General features: G+C 38.3%; 1 protein-coding gene across 6 annotated transcripts; it reads left to right on the top strand.

Annotated features, from left to right (window-relative positions):
• The first annotated feature begins 302 nt into the window (after positions 1 to 302).
• On the top strand, positions 303 to 23971 carry LOC113685125 (uncharacterized). Of its 6 annotated transcripts, XM_089208762.1 has the most exons (4): positions 306 to 500; positions 5175 to 5498; positions 12186 to 12314; positions 19470 to 23971. In XM_089208762.1, exons 3-4 carry the CDS (start codon positions 12200 to 12202, stop codon positions 22880 to 22882), a joined length of 3528 nt encoding a protein of 1175 aa, XP_089064888.1. In that variant the 5' UTR covers positions 306 to 500; positions 5175 to 5498; positions 12186 to 12199; the 3' UTR covers positions 22883 to 23971. The 6 variants fall into 6 exon arrangements, with proteins under 6 accessions (XP_089064891.1, XP_089064888.1, XP_089064889.1 ...); XM_089208765.1 differs by lacking the exon at positions 12186 to 12314 and having other exon boundaries at positions 303 to 500; XM_089208763.1 differs by lacking the exon at positions 5175 to 5498 and having other exon boundaries at positions 368 to 500.
• The last annotated feature ends 724 nt before the right edge of the window (positions 23972 to 24695 follow it).

Raw genomic sequence — 24695 nt, 5'->3', positions numbered from 1 at the left:
ATCACATCGTTTCGATTAAATTTACCGGTGCAAATTGAATCAAGGATTACAAACTGATTCAAATTATAGATCATAACAGGTTTTATGGTAAAAGAGAAGAGTTGCGTCGGTGTTGAAATGTCTTAATTACTTTGATATCAGAGTGACAGCAGACGATTAAAAACCATTCTCGCCAGCTGGGTGGCCGCTATTGTTCCGATGGTTAGCCAGTTTTTTAATTTAGCACATTTCACTCAAATAATTTTGCTTTTGTTACTGTTGCTAAGGTGCTCTAACCTATTTCTAAAGAATTTGTCACGGCCGTTGGAGGCATTATATATCGTTGGCTTTAAAGCTAGCCATGCACAGTCGCACTAAAAAGAGACACGTCCTACTGAGTCATTGTGTCGCTATGGCTGTCTAAGTCTCGTTTTCTCAATCGTTTATCCAATTTACGTGGCTCTGGTGAAGATATTTGAGCCAACTCTTCGCATTGAACGCTTCAAGTAGGCGTTTTTCAGGTAATGAAAGACTTTTTTGTTACAATTTGTTAAATTTTGTTTTTTAGATTCATCATTTCCGATGTCGCTTTATAGACAACATAAAAATGGCAGTTTTGACGACAAATTCGACGAGAGAACATCCCCAAGTAATGACACTTTGCACTTAGGATTTCGATCGAACATTTGCTGAACACCTTTCCTGGTAATTTAAACTTAGTTTCTCATACTGCAACAGATGATCAAACTTGAATCAGTTAAAACACTGCAACTACTTTGATTAAAAGAGGGTTGTAAAGTCGAGGACCCGATTCCGTTTCACGTACGGATTTTTTAGAAAAATTCACGCGTGACTCGTACTTTAAACACTTTCGCACATCACGAATTTAAAAGGAAAACGGAGTTTCAGGGAACTCGAGAAGTCAGTTTATGAATTTATGAATCACGTTCGCCCTTCTGTAAAATTCGCGCATAACATTATAGTTTTGGCCCGGCTCAATCACGCGTCTGGTATAAACCCTTTTCCATCCTCATAAATTTTAGTTAGGGAGCTTTTCATTGAAGTACTCCTCTAAGAGCTAGTAAGAACTTAAATTAAATTCACTCCAATGAACAGCCTATTGGACGCAAGAACGAGCGCGAGACTAAGGCGCGATTAAATAAGTCTTGCATTTCCTTTGCGGGAAGTTGGCTTCAGTTTTCAAGAGCAATGCCGCAGAGTATAAGGAAGGCTGCGGGGCTCAAGGACGTTTGGGTTCTCGATGAAAATGGTGAAATTTTCTCTTTCCCATTCCTTTCGCAGCCAGGCTTGGCGACGAAATAGCCCATAAAGCGGCCAGGCGTTCTGAAGTAAAAATCTCAAAACGGTTTCAAGTTTAATACTTGAGTCTTTTTTTAGACGGCGAAAAGCTATACGAGATGCGCAAGTTTCGACATCATGAACACCAATAGGTGAAAAGCAACTTCGGTTGCCGGCCTTGCCAACGAATCTTATTACTTGTGTTCAAATGAATTGAAGCATGACCTCCCGCCTCGACCACTGACCAATTTTCTAAGGTGAAAGATTCTCGGGGACCTTCTTTAGCACCGTCTTCATTCATGTGTTTTTGTTAACCCAGAAGGCGGAAAACACTGTCCTCTTGGGTAAAATTTCAGCTGAAAAAACTTCCAGCCGGTTAGACTTGATTTGAGTTCGTACCAGCAGTATGAGTTTACATTATATATTTACAGAATGATCAGAATGCCGGTGGCTTGTTAACTTAGTTAGAAGAGCGATTCATCGGTATCGCGAAGGTTTAAATTCCGTACATGCCTGAATTTTTTTTGTTATTTTCCTTTTTCAGGCATTATTTTCACCATTGCTTAAGTAGTGTTCATTACTACGAAGACCGCTTCCATATTCATTTCTTTATCCGCAGTTCACATGTATTTATAATGAAGTATAATCTCCCCCACATTCACATAACTGTGGAAACCAACTTAAAATCTTGTTTGCGATCACGTAATTTTACTGTATCGCTACCTCAACCCTCTGATGTAGCCGTCATGTGGGGGCGGTACTCTTTAAAAGTCAGTGGGGAGAAAAAAAAGAAAATATACCATATTTTTTCTCTTCGATTTTAAACGATGCAAACAGTTGTCAGATTCATTTGGATTGTGAAGAAATGATTGAATTATTCATGTCTCTTGTAGACATGAATACATAAAAAGCAAACTTTTCCTCTCCTGTAGACATGTTAAAGAACATTATGTTTCCGTCCTTCATATTCTTTGTAAAATTGGCACGTTGCTTAAAAAGACAGCTCTATCAGTTTTGATGATTCTTGGCACCTGATGTTGATAAAAATGGCTCTCGATAAGAAAACCAAAACGCAAACAGATACGTGATCTGGGAAAACAATAGAAGGAAAACATAGTCGATCGCAAAACGAGGTAGACGAGGATGTGTTTATGGGGAGCCATTTGTGCCAAAAATATTAATCGCAGCGACAAAACTCAATCGTTAGTGCCAAAATAGCGATTAATATTTTAGCTGTACCGATCGAGATTTATCACAAGCGATTGAAATTTTGGCAGTAACGATTGATTTTTACCACTAGCGATTGATATTTTTGGCACAAATAGCTCCCCATATGTGTTAGCTTTAAAAACAGATAAAGTTGACTGTGAGTGCCGAGTTAGTCTAACATTACATGTTCACATGTTCTTTCTTTACACACAACTAAGAAATTTAGAGACGCTCACTGTAAGAATCTAGAAAAGAAACATAAGTCCTTGGTTGTAGCTAGTCAGTAGCTTAGAAATGCCCTTTGAGATCGACCATATTGTGCCAGTCGTTCAGGTTTGTTAATGAATATTGCCTATGTGCAACTAAGCTGCACGTGTACTCTTAGTCCATTGCAAAAGACAGCGCACGCGAACGGAACACCGCACGTGCGTAGTTATTGCATGCGTGTGTTTACGTTTCGAGAACTTCCTCGAAATATCTCGAAAATATCTAAGGTGCGCGTTAGGCAAACAAGTACATCAATGGCTTTTGATAACTTAAAAGAAGCGCATTTAATTAACTTATGATGAAAGAACGTAATATCCTTGAGCAGATGTCACGATTAAATAGCTTAATATAGCTGCCACGATCTAGACAAGTTAAATATCGCGCAAGAGCACATGTTAGTGTGGCGACGGCCAAACACATAAATAGTAATTTATATTATAGCAAAGTTCAGATATAACGTGTGCTGTCATTGGTTGAAAGAGCGTGCTCTATGAGAGTATAGAGCAGAGAGCAGAGCTAAAGCTGTCACGCTATCTGCTAAATTGTACTATGTCTGACCTTTTCCGGGACTTCTCTCGAGCTTTTTTTCGTTGATTGGAAGTCAAATTTCAGAATAAGCGAGCCAGCAAGTAGCAACAAAAGAATCAAACAAAGGTTTGTAAACATGCCAGGTGCTGTAATTTACGTTATTATAACGTGAGCAGAGATGAAAATCCTCAAAGAGAAAACGAAATGGACAGTCCGAGCTTTAAAGGTTTTCACGCTCAGTTAGATTGCAAGCTTACGTACGATAATGAAAATCAAACACACCCAACACTCGTGTATTGTATAAAATTTCGTGTTCAAAAACAAAACAGGAATGATGAAAAATATAACCAAACTGGCATAACTGTTAGAATTCATACTAATCATGACGGTGTCAGAGCGACTGCGATCATGGTGAGGTCCATCGCGGCTAGCTTATCATGGCCATCTTCGGTCATCGCAGTGAAGCAAGCCACAGAAACTTCATCTGCCGCCCTTCGAGTGAAAAAATAAGAGCTTGCTCTGACATCCTTCCCGATGCGTTGAGTGGAAGGCCACATCAGTCACTGCAGCCGAGTTTTATGGCGCTGTCATCCTGAACGATCTTCATATTCCCGGGTGAATTCGGCTGTCGTTCATTCATAAAACATTCGCTTTGAACAGTTTGTTTTCTGCTAGTCATGTGAAAAAACTTGCGTGTTTTTATGAGCCACAATTCGGCCGAATTTCGCTGAACGCTGATTTTACTTTCAGATTCTGTATTATAGACTAAAAAACTTCAGGCAAAAGTGTGAAATTCAACCTGCCAAACTATTTCAGTTTGTAAACTATTGCAGAATGTGAACTTTGATGATTTGACATTTTTGACAGCTTTAGACTTGTACAGCAAATCAGATTATTTGAACCATTCTAACGGGAATACTAATTGGCGTGCTTTATGAGAGTATAGAGCATGCTGACGACACTGTTGTTCGCTTTGGAAATAAAGTTTGTTTCGAAAATTGAAACTAATGCTTGGGGAATTTAACCGATTCTTTGTTATAAAACAAATAGAGAAGCTTTGACTGTGCTCTGTTCTGTTGTAAAGCACTTAGGAAGCGGCTAAAGGGTCCTAAAGCACTCAAGAAGTGGGAAGAAACTCTCGACTACGTCTGGTATTTCTCGCTACACTTCTTTCGTGCTCCAGCCGCTTCCTGCGTGCTTTACAACAGAACAGAGCACAGTTAAGACTTCTCTATTTGTTAAATAAGGTTTTCTGGTCAATTGTAACGCATAATGCAAGAGGCTTGGTCAAGTGCCGTAAAAACTAGTTAGATTGGTCTATTGTGACTAAGGCAGCACCCAAGGTAATTATTTTTACATTAAATCTACTAGTTTTGGTCTAACTTATTGCGTACTTTGTAACATTTTTATAGCTTTAATTTCATCACTTAAACATTTTTAATCTTAAGATTTAAGTTTATTGAAGACAAATTGTACGCGGCATCGTTTTTCGTTGTTTAATTTAAGAAATGTTTAGTTTCCTTTTTGTGACTTTCGAAGCGTACGAATTGTATCTCTATTCGTGTTGCGCTATTTTATCTATTTCTTTGTTGTATACGTAATTTTTCATTTCAGTCCTCACGGTATTCATTCGAAACATACTTTGGATCGAGAGAATAAAATATCGGTTTGGGGAACGTGTCATAACTTGAGTCACTGGAGCAATGAGCCAATAATGAAAGCTGGAGAGTCCAGCAGTCTACACAGACGACGAAAAACAAATGATGTAAAAAAAGCCACCTTTTCCCTTTGAATTTTCATATTCATAGAGCGACAAAATAAAAGGCCTGCGGGCAGGTATCACTCTTCCGCATGTTCACGTGGGCTTACAGTAATTGTTTCGATTTTATCAGAGAATTTCCGCCGGTTGTTGTGGTTTGATGTCTTAATCCTATACTTCCTGGTCTGCTGCAACCTTGCGACATATGGAAACCAACAAATGCTGGGCGCATACGATCGCAGTGCCGAATTTCTGCTCGGAGCCGACTTAGACGCGAGGATATTTTTGGCGCCTTTGTTTATTATTTTTCTATTTTGATGATAATCAACAAACTGTGGACTCTGCACCGTTTAACACATCAGCGCCTTTGCGGTCGGTTGTACATCGAACATCTGTTTATCTTTGGATAAACAAATGATAGAAGATTAAACTACAGTGACAAGAACGACTTGATCTGGTAAGTGAGGAAGTATAGATATAATTCTTTGATCAGAGGCTCGATGTCAAATGACTTGAGGTTGAATCGAAGGTGATTCAATTAATGCTAAGCAACCCTTGAGAAAACGTGTACGAAAATGTGACGAGAGGCCGGCCTCACTCTTTGACTCAGCTCGCTATAATGCTTACAACTAATCAAATTATCAATTTAAAGCTATCTAGAAAGCGCTCGTGCGATATAGAACCGCAGAGTTTTCGTTGAATCTGTGTCCGGCTGGATGGAGAAAGTAGGGAAGCTTCGCCTAATAGCTTTTGTGTCAAGTTAGAGACTGAAATATCTTGTGCAATATTTATTACAATGTCGCCATAATGAATCCACGTTGTCATTTCCGCGTCATTGTGATTTCTCCGAGTCTGAAGAACGTACGCCACTGATCTAAACCCCTCATTGTAAATTTGAAATGTTGAGCAGAATTACCCATCTCATCTTTGAAGCTAAGTAATTAATCGTTTGTTCCCTCATTCCATCACAGTGAGATGATTTATTTTTCACTCTCACTTCCCTGAAAACAATGCAAGCAAGAATGTGAGTTAATATTAATGTAATTAATCCCTTCAGCTCTAGTAACAGAACCGATTCATCTTGTTAGAAAGATGATTTTATTTATTTTTTTATTAACGCCTATTACCAATTTAAGTGCCTCTTTTTTAACTATGTGATTATGGTGGCGTCATTGACAAATATACCTCAGACAGGTTTTTCATACAGCAAAGGTCAAGATAGTTGATGACTGACCTGCTGAAAAATACCATCTTTAAATTGCTGTTTTGTCTACCAATGCAAGTCAAGCGGAAAGCAGAGCTTTCTTTGTCAATCGTTTCGCGTCACACAGCGCCGAACGACAAGGTTCAAAATTGACTGCGGTAGGGTACCGGGGATTCTGAACGTTCATGAAATTGCAGACCTGAGCTACCACTTAAGTTCAGACCTTCTACTCTGACTAGCGTGTAATGTGTCGAGGATTAATTGTTTTTTAGTTTTCAAGTTAATGTTGATTGAAGTGAAAAAGCTCAGTTTTTCTCTCCCAATAGTTTGTCGGTTTAGCTAGCGGAATAACTTGTCTAACAATGACAGAGAGAAAAGACAACTCCATATAGAGCTCTGTGTAACAAGTCGAAACAGGGTCTGTGAACTGTCGTACCAATTTAAGAAACAGAGCTTTCAGAATATTGATATTGGCTGCCGTCCAACGGTGCTTTGGGTATGGATTATCATCAGGAATTAATGGATGCTCCCAAAACGACCGAAAGTCAATAACACTCGATATCTCGATATGAGACTAGTCTTCTCAGAAAATTCATATTGGCATCCCTGTGAGTTAGCACCGTGTATTGGTAACTTTACAATGAAGGGTTACTTAGTCAGCTGGTATTTCGGCAGAGATAATATTAGATTCCAGATTTGAAAAAAAATATATTTATAATAATAATGATATTTCCCTTGCAATATTTTCGAGAAATTTATGTATGTGCAAGCAATTTTTAATATTCATTTCTGTGATGATGTCAATTTTATTTAACTAGAAAATTCAGTGCGTACCAACCGTTTGGAGCCTACTAAGCTTCGGTCGCCTGTCTTAGTATACGGCAAACAAAATACTTTGTCTGCTATGATCCTATATTCTCTGATTATCTCTTCGTCAACAACGGAACGACTAGCTAACCTTCTCTGACCTGTCCAGATAGTTTTTGCTGTGAAGAGAACTTACACGCTGGGAAACCCGGCCAATTCAATCCTGCTGTTCAATAGACCGACCACAGCAACTGACTGCTGTAAAAAACATACAATTCTGAAGGACCTAAAGTTGTCTAGCGTGAGCAATGGAGATGCAAAAACCAGGTCGCAAAACTTGCTTAAAGCTAGACACTCGACTACTCTTTTTAGTAATATTTCTTGTTATTGTGGACCTATCAGCATTTTAAAACCGTCACCGTCTGATTTCAAGGTACGATGAACATTTCGCTTTTTCAAAGCAACTTTATATGGGGGAAAATATCGTTCTTGGTAGCTACATTTATCGCCACCGATATCGATAGTAGCTACATATATCGCGACCGATATCGCCCTTTTAAGCGTGCTGGAAACTTTGATTTCAGCGAACCATTATACAGTAAAAGGAAACCTCGGCCTTCAAAACCGAAAACCTAGCCGTATCGCCAAGTATTATCTTTATCCAGGAGAGTTCTCAGAGGCACTGAGAAGTTTTCACATTCAACATTGCCAGTAAATTTTGAATGTGATCTCCATCAAATGACTGTATTCTTTTTCACTTTTATATTCTTAAATTACTATTTTTACCCCAATTTGGAATGTTGTGACGCAGTTTTCGTGATAGGTCGATTCATATCGTGTATGTTTATACACCTCCATGACACCTTGTGAGTTATACGTGGCATTATCGCAGATAAACGCTGATAAGTGTTATTAAATGACTGCGGGCAAGAGGGAGGAGAGACAATGCAGTTATCAAGAACAGGTGGTGGTTATGTAATTTATCTCTTACTGGCTCCTACTTAATTAGCACTGAAGCAAAACATAAACAGCGTTTTACCCCGGCGTTTGTTTACCAGAGGAGAAAGAGATGTCTACATTTGTATAGCCTGGGGTTTTCTGCGTTTCAGCGAGGAGAGAGACCTAGCAGATCGATAAAGTAAACATAGGAAATGTAAGTTTAGAGATTATTTTTATCCATAAGGAAAGTGATTTATACAACCCAGTAATAACCGTGCGATTCTGACATTACGAGAAACCATGGAGCATGAATACTTTAGAGTTCTTGTTCTCATTTTAAGCATGCATCTTGCAAAGAAAGAGTCGTAATTGATTGACATTCGAACACGTTCTCATGTGTTGAGAAATGGTTCACGAGATATCATACATGAACATGTAACAGCAAACAGAGTAAAGAATCCTCAAAGAAGGACCCTGGAATCTCAGCTTTTCGCCTTACACCTTTCAAACTCTGTGCGTCTGAAATATTTAACCAAAAGAAATTCTAATAAGTTCGCGTTTCACTCTTATGTCACGCGATAAACGACTTTAATAAGATCGATGAACAACCAGCTGTACAAGACTTTTTAATAATTCTTTAATCTCTCTGCTTTGATGGCTTCTAGTCACATGCTTGAAGGATCCGATGGCGATTTGACAATAATATAGTAGCTATTTCTCTTCTACGAAGAGATGTACCAATAAATTTCCAGTGCAACAACTTACATTACCTTTGATAAAAGAAACCTATTATGATAATTTCAGCCTCAATTAATTATCCGTTTTTCTTCGCCATGTATTATTTTACATTAAGAAGTTTACACGAGAAACACTTATTACTGTAATTAATCATATGTTTTCAACATTTTCCCCGATTTTCTTCGGAGGTGGCGCTTCTCTACAACAAAGTACATTTTTATCTTGCAAAGAGTGCTCTAGAAATTTGACTAAGTTATTTTTAACGTCTCTAAATTTCCGGTCATAAGATTAGCGAAGGTCAGATGTGATATTCAGCTTTCCAAAAACATTTCGGAATTGTTGTTTATACAATTAATTTAATCGTCCATAGAGAAAGAGAAGTCACGAAAGATAAAAATGCCCTAAAAGTTTGTCGGTAAAGATTGAAATGAGACGACGGAGTGAGAATTCTTTAGCTTACTTTTGGAACTAGTGCCCGCGTCCTATTTTAATGTTTCATCACCGTCACCCTAGTCAACAGAACCCTCAATCACCGGCCATTCCAGAGTCATTAAACCAGTGGAAGAAAAGAAAATATAACACCTAAGGCGATTCTGTTGTCACAGTTCAGTAGTAACAGCCACTGAATTTTTTTTATTATGGAGTGCTACGGTTTCACCAAATCCTCTTTTTTGTATATCTTAGTTTATATTTGAAGATCAATGTGTCTTGATCTGATCCAAAACCTCAGTTGAGCTCGAAGGCGACCGATCGCCCTCTTTTAGGTGCTGCTAGGTAAATCGTACCTTCATTTTCACTTTGAAGTTCAACTTCCTTCCGCTTGCGCCATTATTTTTCATTAGCATATCTTTCAGACGTGATAGCCTGCAGGGAAGAGTTAAACACTATCAGCACTGTCTTTCTGGAAGATACCTTTTTCAGTCTTTATTCGCCTGCCTTGCTTTCATTTACAATACAGTTCATATGGTCATGTGAAGCTTGTGCACTTTCAGAGTGCTATCCGTTGAAGAGCTCAGAATACTCGAGAGTTATTAATACAACAGTACCTCATAGGAAAAGCACTTTAGTGGAACTGATTAAGATTGCAACACATCAGGTATCCCGGATACTTAAACGAACTTTAAACAACACATTTAAGCCCCCTTCGGCTAAGAGATTTTATGTTGTGGTCATCTCTTTGTCATATACTCTCGTTGAGAGCAGGAGTGACTGGAGGGAAGGAGATTGTGAAACAATAGGAACAGCCATTTTACAGCCCGTGATACAATTATAATTCTGTCAAAATATGGATTTACAGATCACTTCTGATAAGCAAACAGCCGTGCAGTAGGAGGTCCTATATCTGATTGACAACTATTCAGAACTTATATAAACGTGGTGCATTACGTAACCTTGTTCTTTACACGAGTTTTTCCTTCGATTTTTTTTTCCATTTTTTTTTTAACAGTAATCGATCCTATGGCCACCTGATATTAACGAAAAAAATAGAAAAAAAAATGAATGAATGATCGGGTTACAGCAATAGTGCCTTAGGCTGATCTTCCTGGTCCCTTGAGAAGTTTTCAGCTTGACATTTCCTTTAAACAGTTAAACGCTCGCCTTTGACCGTTTGTGCGCTTAAGGGAGAACATTTGTTTACGAACTGGGTTGTAATTGTATGGATATGGCGGAAGTGAGCGAAATCAGGATTGATTTTTGCGTTGCTGTGATTCTCCTACTGAACCTCATTAGTACTTTCCACTAGTTTCTTATCAGTTTAGAGATGAATCCAGTGCTGCTTTAATGTCGCCCAGTTCAAACGCCGTGCCACTAAGTCCTCAGTCGCACCTCGCGGATAAATTATCGGTGTTTAAATAAGTTTAGCTTGGCGGGCAGATAGGCCCGATAGAGAATGTGACAGAGTGACGTGTCACTCTCAGATACAATATAGACCAAATTCACGGCAAAGGCCTGACTTCAAAGTCAGTTCAGATTTGCAATGTCGTTACAATAGTTGATAAACAACTATAAGTTGATTGACAGAGGTAAAACGCCATAGCGAATTTGTTTGAATAGCTGACGTTTGGAGCGTCAAAAAGCTTTTCAGAATTCGCTTCGGAAGTTTAACTGCTTTTATCAGTCAACATATATTTGATAGCCATCTAATTGTTTCTCTTGCACATCAACACGACACAACCGTTTCTCTAGAAACTAATAGAAACCCTCGTGACTATACAGCAGGATGCTAGTGACGCACGCAGGTAAGGATCATCAGGCTGAGATGGTAAAAGCCAACAAGGGTTCAGTTTGGCTTGTAAATGTCATCCTTAGTTCATTTACTCCTCCAAGAAGTTATGAACTTGCTTCACTTGCAAAAAGTTCTCCAAACATTTCGTCCTCGGGGAACTAATAAGATGGGTGAAGGAGAAAAAAATCTCCTTAATATGCTGCAACCTTGCTCGCAATATACATTAATTTTTATTTACCTTTTCATATTTGTCTTTTAAATTATGTGACAACCATTGCATCGGGATGACGCCATGTTTCTTTATGTAGATGGTTTTTGTTCCATTTCTTTACCTGATGCTCTTTGAATCAGTCGTCGCTCGAAAGTCATCCAAGCCAAAGGAAAAAAAAACGTAGAAACTAGTTAAAAGAGTAGCGTTCAGGTTAATCCTTATTGCAGAGGGCTCATCAGCCCGATTAGTTCATTGGGACTACTGAAAGTGCAAGTATACAGCATAGTGCTTTGCTATGGTGCTGTGCCTTAAAAATGGGCTTCGTCTAAGGATATTCAGTTTGAAGAATGCAGCTCAAATTCGTCAGCTTTCTAGTGTTAATCATCATCATTCTTAACTAAATGTTTGTCTACCAAAGAGAATGCGTTTTTTTTAAAATTTCATTCTCTTTAAAGGTAAATTTAGTATCAACTGGCATCTGGATCACCTCTCTCAATGGTCTGCCTTTAATTGTCAGATCGATCCAGATTATGGATGAATATATTGCTCCATAAAAGTAACATAAGAGAGATCAGAACCGATATTGTTCTATTGTGTATGAGCGATTGAATGTATCTAAGACGAATGATGGACTGTGCACAGGATCGACTGCTTTTGTGGTAGGGCTCTATAAAGGTTTCGATTGATCAACTTCAGCATGTTAACTGCGCCATTCTGTTGACGATAAACAAATTCATTTGAACTTTGTCTAATAGTAGTGCAGGATTTGTGCCGCTTTCAAGCGGAGGCGTTTTTAGGGCAGCAAACAAAGTAAAATCGTCCTGTACGATATCATTGCGGTAGAGTTGCTCTTTATACTTTCACTTACATGTCTGCGTAACAATCCCATGTGAAAAATTCTGACCATTGAAAGAACTGACCGTAAACTGTAATTTTACGAACTTATAGCAGTGATTTACAGACGAATCTTTTGTGAATGGTCTGAAGAATATGATAATTATTCTCATTTCATGTACAGACGACCCCCTCGACATGACTGATGTCTATGGATATGATAGATGTATTCAGCAGTCTTATCAAATGTTATCGACTCAAGACTCAAACCGAAGCCCACGGCACACACAATCCGGCGTAAGCTATGCGAGAGGTAAGAACACCGTCGACTTGTAGCAGAGATTAGGAAGGTATCATCAAGACGTTCTTTTCATATGTTATGATTATGCAACAAGCTGAGCAATGTCAAAGATAATTGAATGCTGGGCTAAGTAAACACAGCTGAACTTTAATCCGGACAATCGGATTGCGCGTGCTACTGCCACTGATTCTCGGGCGATGTAATTTTCGCGATCAAAGACACTAGTAAAACTTAAAATTGACCAAAAAATGATACTGTGAAAATAAGCGACGGGTTTCATTTAGGTATAAAACCTAAACTGGAATCCTGAAATGAGCAGTAAAGTGTACCTCCTTCATTTGCATCTCAGTAGTCCAATAGGTGCTTTTGTATGTTTTTAAATGGATACAAAAGACGTTTAGTAAATTCTGATCAGCCACTCAGTGCATTTTTTTGCCGATTTTGTTGCGTACGAACACTTCATTTTATTTAAATTTTTTTTTTGTGTTCCCGTAAATTATGGTTAAGGAAAACTAAAATGGAACAGTGAGAATCAGTATGAAATTTCATTTGTATTCATCATGAATACAAATCATAAAGTTCCTCGAGGCAATTATATTTATGTTCCTTTGTAGTCTCGCAAAATTAATTCAGCTAAAACAAACTTGTCTAGTATTAGTTATACGGTGAGTCATTCTGGTTTGCATTGTATTCATCTATTGGCAGAGCTTTACTAAGAGATAAGTAAACCGAGCGAACTAAAAGTAACCCTATATGTGAGATATCTTTAAAATACGACCATGGCGACTCCTTTTGTTAAAAAGCCAACTCAAACGATCACGTCACCGGTTTCATAAACAAAACAATTGCCACGAGAAAAAAAAAAAAAAGAAAGAGCCGAAGTAATTATAAAGTTTCGTATCACATACCCAGACCTACTTAAAGCAGCATTCGTTTGAGAGGAAACACAAGCTATCTATTCTAAATTCTGGTAACATTATAATCTTCTAGGACCTTTATTAGACATAGAATCTTTTCATTTTAATTTATCTTTTCTCACCCCTGTTCATATCTTTGACAATCATTTACATTCTTGTGGAACAAATTCTGTGCTGATCAATGAAAAAACGTTCTTTAATCTAGCAATACCTTTAACACCACCGCCCCAAAATTCGTGTCTTATTCTAAATTACAGTGAAAAGAGAATGGAAAAACTATTAATAGGCGGATAGGGGAAGTCTCCGTGTGGGGAGAACTGTAGACCTCTCAAGGAGACCGCATGAGATCTGGGTGCGAACATATCACGAGCTTTGAAAATGTCAAAATGCATAACAATTATGGCGGCTCGATACGATCGCACGCTTGTTATCTGAAAACAATTTAAAACAATACAGTTTTTATGCGGTGGAATCTGCATCCGTATTATTCATGGCCCCTTCTACGCCTGAAAAAGCGGTCAACCGAAAAGAGAACACCGTGGGAGCGATTGTAAAAAGGCGACTGATTCGAAAGTCTCAGCATGCTCAGATACCGATCTTAGCGAAGTTCTATTCCATTACGTTATGTTTTGCGACAAAGAAAATAGGGGTATTCCATAGTCCGAAACTTGCTCAATGCCCTATTGATGGCTATTAGTGACCTTGAAAAGCATAAAAATTTTCTCGCGCGCTCGCGCCAACATTGAGCAAAAACCCTATGGAACCTCCCAAAGCTTGTATGTTTTGTTTGCCCATTTCAGGTCATGTGATAATAATCAAGAGAGCTGTTTCTTTCAAATTTCCTCTTATTAACGGGGTCATATGTAGGTATAATCTACAGAGATAAAGCTGGGAATTCCTTGAGACCTGGAAGGGGTAAACAAAACGTAGGAGGTCTGCTAATCTACAGAACTTCATAAGAATGTTAATTGAATAATCAGGTAAATGTAGCGTGGGAGGAAAGCGATTGAAAGATTTTTAGGGACTATATTCCTAATACAAATATCGGTCGCGTAGAAGTAAATGCCCTCCTTGACTGGGGAAGGATACTGTTATTTTTTGGAAAAGAACAACGTTAAAAAAACAACATCAACCTTAAAAAACCTTTAATCGTTACATGCACACACCAAAAATTACGTGAGCAAATGAATATAAATATACGGCTAATGAACTGATAAACGGGGTAATTTTCTGAAGAAACTGTGGAGTTGCGTCGGTTGGGGAGTATAACATGATAATTTGTTTTTACTCAACTGAGTTGATAATGTAAATTGGCTGCCATAAAGAGTTTTCTAAAGCTGATGCCTCGAGCGTTAGCTCATCGTCAGATCGAATGGAGTAATAGACACGTCTAAGTTAAGTGACATTAGGTAACGAAAAGTGCTAATAATGTGTGCCAAAAAAATTAGCGGTAAAATGAACAATGCATAATTATAACTAACTTCGTCAATGTGCTATTTACAATTACAGATGAACCCCCATAACTCGAATTGCCAAGGGAAATTGAAATTACCTCGAGTAATCTGGGTTTCGAGTTAGAGGGGTTTTGAACAAAAAGACCAGAAACACTTGATTAAAGGAGTTTTCTGCTTACACATTGCATAGTAAGATTTCTAGCGATTTAAGAGCATAAAAACGACAAAACAAAACAAAACAAAAGCATGAAAACCACGAATAAATGAGATTAAGTGTAATCTTTTGGTGCAAAATGTTATGGCTTATTAGTCTGCAAAAGTGAAAATCGACTTTGAGTTATTGAGGGTAAAATTACAAAGAAAATTATCTAAAGTTAAGTAAAATTCGCTTCGAGTTAGCGGGGTTTCGAGTTATCGGGGCATCGAGGTTAAAATTACAATAAATTTAGGAGGCAAATCCAAGGGAAATCAGTTTTGCTTTGAGTTAGTAGGGAATTCGAGTTACCGAGGGTTCGAGTTTTCGGGGTTCAACTGCAACACCACGAATATAGCAGTTACCTTGTAGAGCCAAACAAGAAAGGAGGGGAGATCTATCACTCCTTAGTAGAAGAAACTTTCCTCTTTCTTCAAAGGACGGATCAGTGAAATTTTTTTTGCAGATATGGCGACTTGAATTTTTAGTTCATTTATCACTACATAATTTAAGGCGCGCTGATCGGATAGCTCGAAGGTGAGTAGCTAAGTATAATCAATCACCGAGAAGACAGAGGGAAGCGAAATGGCCTCTCATTTTGGAAAATTTTAACAATAATCAAGAACAGAAAAATGGAAAATCAAGTGCACTTTGGTTGCACAGTATTTAGTGACAGGTTTTCGTTGACCTTTTTTTTAATCTTTTGATAATTGTGTTTGAAATTCTAACCTGGAATTTTAGGACGAAATATTAAAACATGTAACAAATCAAAATATGTAATGTAGGGTAGCACCATATTTAAGATGTAAACAATGAAACATCGAATGCATTGCAACATAGTTTCAGCAACAAAAGTTTTATTTGCCCACAAGAAAGTGTAGCGGTACTCTCTGCTCATGGCAGTTAAAATCCACTGCTACGTGCGCAAGGCCTTAAAATTTGTGAGTATTGGACACAAATAGAGCATTTTCGGTCGGGTAGTTATTCAGCTTGTGTGCCATAAACTAGGACGCTTATTCTCCTCAGTGTCGATGAAATTGAAGGACAATTACCTCCATTTTCAGGGAATAAGTTTTTGTTATTGTCACAGGAGAACGTGTCACGGCTTTTTAAAGATACCTAAAGCTTAGACCGTGAGGAATTAACACGAAATTACATACTTACGACACTGCGAAATGACAGTGGTGGGAATTATGATAAAGATTTATAAAACTACTCTTTTAAAAATGGTGCAGTTACTTCTACACGTAGACTTTCCCACGACAATTGCATTAACTCTTTCACTCCAAAAGTCTCTTTCTTCTTATTGTCTGTCATAAAATTCTTAAGATGTTATTTCACTGAGTTTAGTTTTAAATCAACTAATAATCCTCTACTTGATCTTTCTCTTAATTTTCATCTCTTTTCTACTTGATATTGAATTGGTATTGTTAGGAGAAATTCTGTTCTGGTCACTCGAGGGAGTTAAAGGATTAATGACTTTTATAGACAACACAATTACTATTGTGCAGTTGGATCAGCAGGGAAATCTCAGAGGCACGTAAAATCACGAAGCAGTCACTATAGATCTATCTATAGTTAAAAGCAGAATGAGAAATTGGAATTTCGAATATAAGAGCTCTCTGGTACTTTTGATTTAGCTTAAACCTTTGCGTATTTTATGATAACACTGCCGTACTTTTAAAGGAATAAATTGAATGAAAATGAAAATGAAATGAAATATCAATTAATCCTATTTCGTCCAGACAATAAAATGTTAAAACTACACTGGGGCAGCTCAGAAAGCAAAGTTTCACCACTAGGTCAGATTGTAGTTGATAAATTGTTTTAAAATGATCAGAAAAATATAAAAATTTGTGACCTTAATGGGTTCAAAGCATATATATTGGATGACCGCTTTTATTCAAGTTGCTTTCAAGTTTTCGAAAATATTTAATTCTTGTTTTAATTAGGATCTTCCGTTGTTATTCATGTTTTTATCAATTCAACGAAAATGTTATCCTGCATGTAAGGATATACTTAAACATCATGGAAATTCTGGGACGTGACCGCCTCATCAAGTTCATTATGCATATAAATATTTTGCAGCAGTTGATATAATAGGGACCTGACATACAAGGCAGGTATCATTTGACCCCAGTGAACGTCTAATCAGTTGAAAAATAAAAAAGCTAAATAAACTTTAAAAAAAAATCTGAAAAAGCAAAAGAACAATTTCCATTATATACTTGTATATGGATAGAAATTGGATAGACAAAACTTTATGCAACTGTTTGTATGAGTATGAGAGAGCGACGTTTTGTGGAATATTATTAGTGTAATCTGTAAGGTTTCACATTACTACAATATACACTATTTGACTGGAGAGATTTTTCTTTTCTGACTATTGATTTAAAGAGTTAGGTGCAAGTAAAGCGTCTCATTATATATATCTGACACTTAAGAACTTCGGATCAAAGTGACACTTAAAGTTTAGTCAGTGTGAAATAGTATCATTTTGCCGGAGAGAAAAAAAAATTCCCAGATCCTGACCAAGCAGAGCCGTGAAGGTAATTAAAGTAGCACAAATGTTTTCACAGCTGTGCTTGGGTCGGGAAAATTACCAAAAGAGTTTGCATGACTAGGTGTTTTTGAAAATAATTTTCTGATATTTAGATTTTGGACAAACACATGTAATTATTTGTCGTTATCAATTGCAGTTAAAATGAGAATATTTTAACCAATCACTGACCGCGAAATTTATTTTGAAAGGGTAAATAGATTCTTTTAATTTATCCGTTGGCCTTTTAAAGCAATTAAAGTTGATACTTTATGTGACCAAACAGCTGGTTGTGTTTTATTTTGTAATCAACTTTGTCTTCATCGATGGTCTACCTAGTTAAAAATGATTAAGTTGGCGGTGTTTTGTCTTCAAACAAATCCAAGATCATTAAAAATGGAAGCGTTTACTTGTCTGATCAACCACTACCTTCTCATCGAAAAGAGAGCAAGGAAAATTAACGAGGGAAAGAATTTGATTCCAAGAGGGGAAACATTATTAGGTGACGCACAGGTGTGCGTGGTGTTGATATTGCAAACAGGACCGTTAAATTTCCACCTTTCTGACAATATTAAGACAATAATCCTGTAACCGAGTGTTCTCTGCTGAACATAATCCATACTGAATGTCACTTCGCTGCGAAAAGCTTTTTGTGTGATGCTTTTCTCTGCTAAGTCTTTGATAATCACTCAAATGAGTGCAGACTCTAATTTATAATCACAAGGCATTTTGATTTGTCCCTTAGTCTCTCTCGAACATTTTAACGAGTACTCAGTGCACGATCAATTTGTAGTGAAAATAATGTGGGATAATGACAGCTGCGATTGACTAATGATATAGTTTTGTTTATTCACTCAGCTGTAGAGGTCTTTTAGATAAGGAGAATAAAGAGTCTATCCCTGGGATAATTACGTGCTTTTTGCTATTAAAAAAGAAATGTAAATTAGGTGTGTAGTGGTCGAGTAATGAAGACATGATTACTCGTTAAGACATCGGCTTTGGCAGAAGGCGGAAAAAAAACGTCCTTCCCAATGGAGGAAATTCCATCTGCATGGAAGAATGGTAATTACGCGTGTTTCGTCTGAAATAATTTCATATCGCGCAACGTGATTGACAGAAGTACCTTCATTCAGTTAAAGCGCTATTGGCCACATTACAATTTAGCAGTTCAGTCGAGCTGCTTAGCGTGACAGAACCGGAATAGTATTTAATCTTTCTGTTGCTGTGTACTCCATCTAGTTTAAAATTTACATCTGTCGTGTTTAGGCTCAGCCTTAAAAGTTTATGGGGTAGCACCACTGACTTGAGAATCTCTGGAAGAGTTATGTGATGAAAATATGGCGAACTAAAGATGGACTGAACTCCTTTCTTGAACGTTTATTTAACATGGAATGCTTTTTTTATTATTATTATTTTTTTAGCTTAATTGATTATACTTGATCCTTGGAATATTAAAATGCCTACGTGAACAGACAGTACAAGTTCCAAATCAATTAAGTCTAAAGTTTTTTTTCTCCTTTACTTTTGTTCTGTTTAGTTTGAGTTTACATTTACATTGAGAAACATTCGCGTGAACGCAGAAAAACGCTTTCGTAATAAAGCAAACTATCTGAAATGAAAATTAGCAACAGCATATTATCAAACTTGTTTGAGAAAACATGTCTATGGTTGCCTTTATTTAGATAGAGAACGATGAATGCGATGTGTAGAGCTGTGCGCATTTCAACCTTTTCGAGATCGAAGATACATTGCATCTGTTTTACGATATCATTTTACTGATATATCAAGCGTTACTCAACACGATTAAATACCTAAATAACCTTTGTTTGAGGAAAGGGTTCAAATAATGTTAGAACTAAAGCTAACTGAAAATGCATTTAATCAGTGTAACGTAAATGATTAAATACGGAAACCCACTACAAGTTCCTAGTGTAGTGTTCGCCTCTCCCCAATGACAAACTTACTTACTTACAAACTTTGGAAACTTACCCTCTTTGTTCACTTGAAAAGAAATTACCTACTAAATGTACGTGTCTGCAAATGTCTTTTTTTATTTTTTTGCAGGCCGCATTCAACAACCTGTTGCAAGAATGCATCTTCCTCATCTCTCCTCTACTGGAGGACTCGCCTGCGGCTCGTCACCATTTAATGATGATCTCTCACCGGTGGCCAATTCATCTTTCCACCCACACTGTATGCCAGGCAGCCCTCATCGTCCTTACTTACATAGTGCGCTCAGTGATACTAGCTGGCCCGTTGTGCAACCAGTCTTCATGCCAGTGGACACAAACCAAATTCGTTTTCAAAGTAGATGCCACCACCATCCATCGCCTTGCCATATGAGCGTGTGTAGTTGCTGTGATCATCTCAGCCCGTATGGCTGCTCTGCTTTCGCTAAACGATCACGCCTCCAAGGAGGAAGGCAGCTTATTCCGATCGAGACTGGAGTTCCAAGTCATGTGATAAATGAAAGAGCACAAAACTCGCACGTGGACCCAAAATTGCCATTGAGATCTCCTCAGACACGCAGACCCCCAGACTCTCCTCCACCTCTCGTGAAAATTTCTCCGACTATCATCCATAAGAAGACACCAGGGACACATTCGATACCTGAAACACGAAAAACATTGCACTCGAGAGGTTCTTCAGTTATTGCAACCAGAAATGTCGAATCAGTCCAAAGACACGACAGCCTCAAAGATAGAATTAATAGTTCTGGGGCGTACTCTATTGCGTTAAGAGATTTTTCATCCACATTGCGTAAAATTGGTCCGCATAGCCTCCCTAAGAACTACTCTAAGCTTTCAACATTTGACACAGAGAGTGTTCCGGAGTCAAAAAGCAAGACGAATTGTAAGAAATTCAAGAAAGATGAGGTTGAATGTGAGCAATGCCATACTTCGGCGCATCATGAAAACCCGAAGGACGAATTCGTGCCACCACACCAGGCAGAAATAGATTACATTGAAAATCATGATAGGTGTTTTGGACTCAAGATGGGGCCAAACGAAACTATAAAGCACTTTCTTTCTACTAAAGTTGGCGAGGACACCCAAGACTTCAATCAAACACGAAATGAAGAACTACAACAGAACTATAGAAAACGATCGCTTGCAAAATACCGTGAGCAATTTTATGTTGCATGTGAGTGCTCCCAAACCTATCAACCTTATCGTTATGATGGGAATTTAGAACGAAATCAACTTGTTCAACGTATACCAGTGAAAACGACGCGGCGGAAATCTGTAATTCGTCATCACCAAACCACCATTCCAACCTCCTCAGATCAAAAGGAAGAACCCCAAGTCAACGCAACAAGGAAATGTTATTGCTATGAAAGCAGCAATCCAGAAAATCAAGAGTTCAAGGAGCGCCCAGTTGTTTCACCCACGGAGCGAGTGATATGCAACACAGAGTTTTCCAACCATTTAGAATGCGATCAAAAGTTTATAACTAAGGCTGTGAATAAAATTGGTCGATGCTACCCCATATCAAGAGAAGACAGCCATCAGAAGTTCGACGATGCCTCCAACAAGTCGGAAGCTTTATACTCGAGATTGCCCGAATCAAACGTTCCGCAATTACGTCGTGGGAGACCTCGAACTCGAGGTATTAAGGATAAAGGTCCCATCTACGATGGAAGTCTGACTTTCGGTACTTTCAACAACCAGTCTCGTCTGAAAGTAATCACATCGGGTGATATACCTAAGTTAAATCGCAACCGAGAAGATCCGTATGATGAAGTGTTTTATGAACCATCCTGTGCTGACATGAATAACAATGACACGGTCGCGCCAGACGACAGCCGATATCGATCAGCTGCGTCTGAAAATCACTCAAACACGAACACTAGACTTCTAATAAATGGACACCAAACAAAAAAGAAATTTACATTTCTGGGTCAGACTAAGCAAGAAATGTACGCCAAGGAACCTCTGGATGGAAACACGAATGCCAAGATCGCATCTTCTCGTGAATACAGCAACGAATATGGTCCACAGCGGAGAGGCTCACTGACGCATTATCACGAGGCATCCGGAGACAACTGTCAGAAATCCCCGTCTGCCTTAAATGACCAGACTTATTACGTCAGTGTCTCACGCCCAGGGATAAAAAGAAGTCCATCTACACCTTGCTATGGTTCTTCAAGGTTTGTTATGAGTCTTAATGATTTACTGAAACGCAGGACGAAATCAGCAGAAGAACTTTATCGAACAAAGAGTTTCCCGTTCTATAGTAAACAGAGGCAAGATAACCTACAATTTGAAAATAGTCCAAATGAAGCCCACAATTCACATAGCAAAGAAGAAATCGAAGAGGTAGCAAAGGCAAACGGCAGGTGGGGCTCCAAAGCTCCTGAAAAAAATCGAAGCGCAGAAAACTTTCACTGCTCTGTGGACCAAAGTGACGTGATGGAATTTGAAAAGAAGGGACCAAAAGCTCTGCATACAGTCGGAACAAAAGAAGAAACGAGACTGCCATCGACTATTAGATTACCCACGACCAAACGGGAGCAAGTCAAGTGCCATGATTTTAAAGCTAAAGCAACCAATAGCCAAGAAAACAAAGTTTCCATTGACGTAGGAAAGAGGTGTCAATCTCCAGACAGTTCTATGTTACCAACGGATTGTCCTATGTCAGAAGCAGTGCCACCTCCACCCGCTGAAGAGGAAACTAACGGCATGAACGAAAGTTGCGGTGGTTATGCAATAGACCATAGTTTTCTTCCCAAAATTGTGGCCGTACATTCTATTGCCAATCGAGATGATACGCCTCGGAAAAGCGATCCCAAGATATTCTCTGAGAACAATAAGAAATATTGGAACGATCTTCTTAAGAAACTCACCTTTGAGATAAGCAATAGTAATGAAGACACTCAGTCACTAAAGGAGCCTATTGAAAGGACCCCTGCATCACACCATAAAAGGAACAGCTGCAGTAGTCTCCTAGAGGAGAGCAAAGTTCATGATTCTCAATATGAATCTTCCCCGAAGGACGGTGTTGCCTTTCTTCGCAATGTGGACTCGAGCAATTTATGCGGGGTCAAGATGAATAATGGCAGTGCTCAGCGCAATATGGACCACTGTCACGTATCGTCATCCCAAAATCTGACATTACAAGTTCCAAGTCCGTTACCTATCGTTGAATCTGAGGCGAAAAAAACTTCGTTACCGCGTAAAAAACAAACCGTCGCGGAATTGAGCCAGAAAATCTTGACTACTCGCGAGAGGATCAAGCAGGAGACAATTGCCTGGAAAAAGAAACTTCTTTATAGCTTGGAAGCTATATTTATCAAAAAATTACGAAAACTTGAGAAGGAAACCGGTGAGAAAGCCGAAATTTCCATTGAAGAACCAATGACTAAGGAGGAGTCGAAAGAGAAGAAAAATGGAACCAAAGAGAAACGACAAATCCATGGTGAAAAGGAGAAAATCTCTGAACCATGTTACAAGCAAACTACGAAAAAGAAACTGTAAACAGTTAGTGAAATATCAAAGTAATTTTGTTCCCTACATTATTTGCACAAACACTCGTTCACGTTTCACAAAACTAATACCCCTTTTGACACCAGCAAAACATGTTTAGTTAAACTGGGTTTATCTGAATGAAAATCAGAAACAGAACTGAAAATTGAATTTTCCGTAGGGCTCAAGTAGTCACTGACCTGTAGTTTCAATGTGCTAGATTTGAAGTGGACGAGCATCGTTTTAAGCGGCTCCCATGAAGGAAACAGATCTATCATTCAAATTGTGCACGTTTTAAAAAACAGCTTTAATGACATATTTACCCTTTGGTGTGTGTGCGGTAAAAGGTCCTGAATTTTTGTTTGAATCTTTTAACCCTTGAACTCCCAAGTTCTGACTGATAATTCTCCCCACTAGCTGCTTCAAGTTTTCTTGTAAATAAATGACCAGAATTTGGAGATAGATCAATTATGATAACAACTCTTACCTGATAAGTTTGCGTATTCTCATTACATTTTCCCTATAATGTTTGGATTTTTTTCAGGGAGAAGTTATATGTTAATTACTTCTGGGAGTCAAAGAGTTCATGCTTTAACCTCCCTCCTATATGAATATGGCCTTTTCTTAAGGACTTTTATTTCATAATTTTTTTGAATTAGCATAGCCCAGCTTTTTATACTGTATAAGTTATCTCAATCTACAGTTTCGACCGCATTTCACAAGCGGTAGTTTTGGACGAGACGTTGCTCAGATCGAGTCTAACTACGAAAGAAGTTATGAAAAATGACGACCTACTGATAGCTCTTTTTGCATCACTAGATATTAAAACTATATCAAATTTCTATTTAGCTTCGGCTCGAGTTGAACATAGATTGAGCTTTCATGATCAGCGGGTGACATTCATGATGTCTCAATTCGTTTATATACATACTGTATTTCATAATTAATAATTAATGAATTTCTGTCTCATTATATGGACGTTCCCTAAGGACAGAGTGGACGCTTTAAATGCGTGATTTGATTTAATTAAACAAAATCTCACCAATTTATCATGTTGAGGAAAAACAATATATACTTGCAGTAAAATTTTGCCTCATGCAACCTCTCTCGCGTGCTTATTTTTGAAAGGCAGGTCAAGCGCGTTCAGGAATACTACCGTTTGTTCCGTTTGTAAAAGAGCCTATCATTGACGGACCGCTTATTATTTATCGCCTAGGAGGTCGGACACGATAAAACTATAACCTAGTCCCCCCATAAGGTTCTGTAATATACTTATGATCCCTTTTCTTCTACCTCCCAATGCTAGGATATCGGCGTTACCGGCTTTACCTCCCGATACTGATACTACCACTGAAAAAAATCATTCGATCATTCGACCCAACCCCCCACCGATACTGATACTACCACTGACTACCACTGAAAAAAATCATTCGACCCAATCCCCGCCCCGATTAAAAGGGCCGGTCCCTAAAAAGGATAATTAAAAAAATAAGCAATGGCATACTGACTGATTTAAACCAGATGCTCACAGCTCAAATCAGAGGAATATAAATGGCAGATGGTACGGGAGTTTGTATTGACGTTGCGAGGGTGAAATGGTTCAATATCAAGAGGTTAATGGTCTCATCGCTGCTGCAAAAAGGGGTGACTCACCTTGGCCTCAAAAAATGCTCAAATGAGCTAAAAATACCTTTGGCTCCTCATAGATATGAGCTAGCGTGTTAAATGCTTAAAATGTATACCGGCTACGTACGGCAATAAATACTTGATATGATGACACGAACATTATCATTGGAAGCAAATATTATGATAAATCCTGATCGAA

Source organism: Pocillopora damicornis, chromosome 6, assembly GCF_964200805.1.
Source record: "Pocillopora damicornis chromosome 6, jaPocDami1.2, whole genome shotgun sequence".
Classification (NCBI taxonomy): Eukaryota; Metazoa; Cnidaria; class Anthozoa; order Scleractinia; family Pocilloporidae; genus Pocillopora; species Pocillopora damicornis.
Note: the sequence above shows the minus strand (reverse complement) of the source record. Positions and strands in the feature narration are given on the sequence as shown.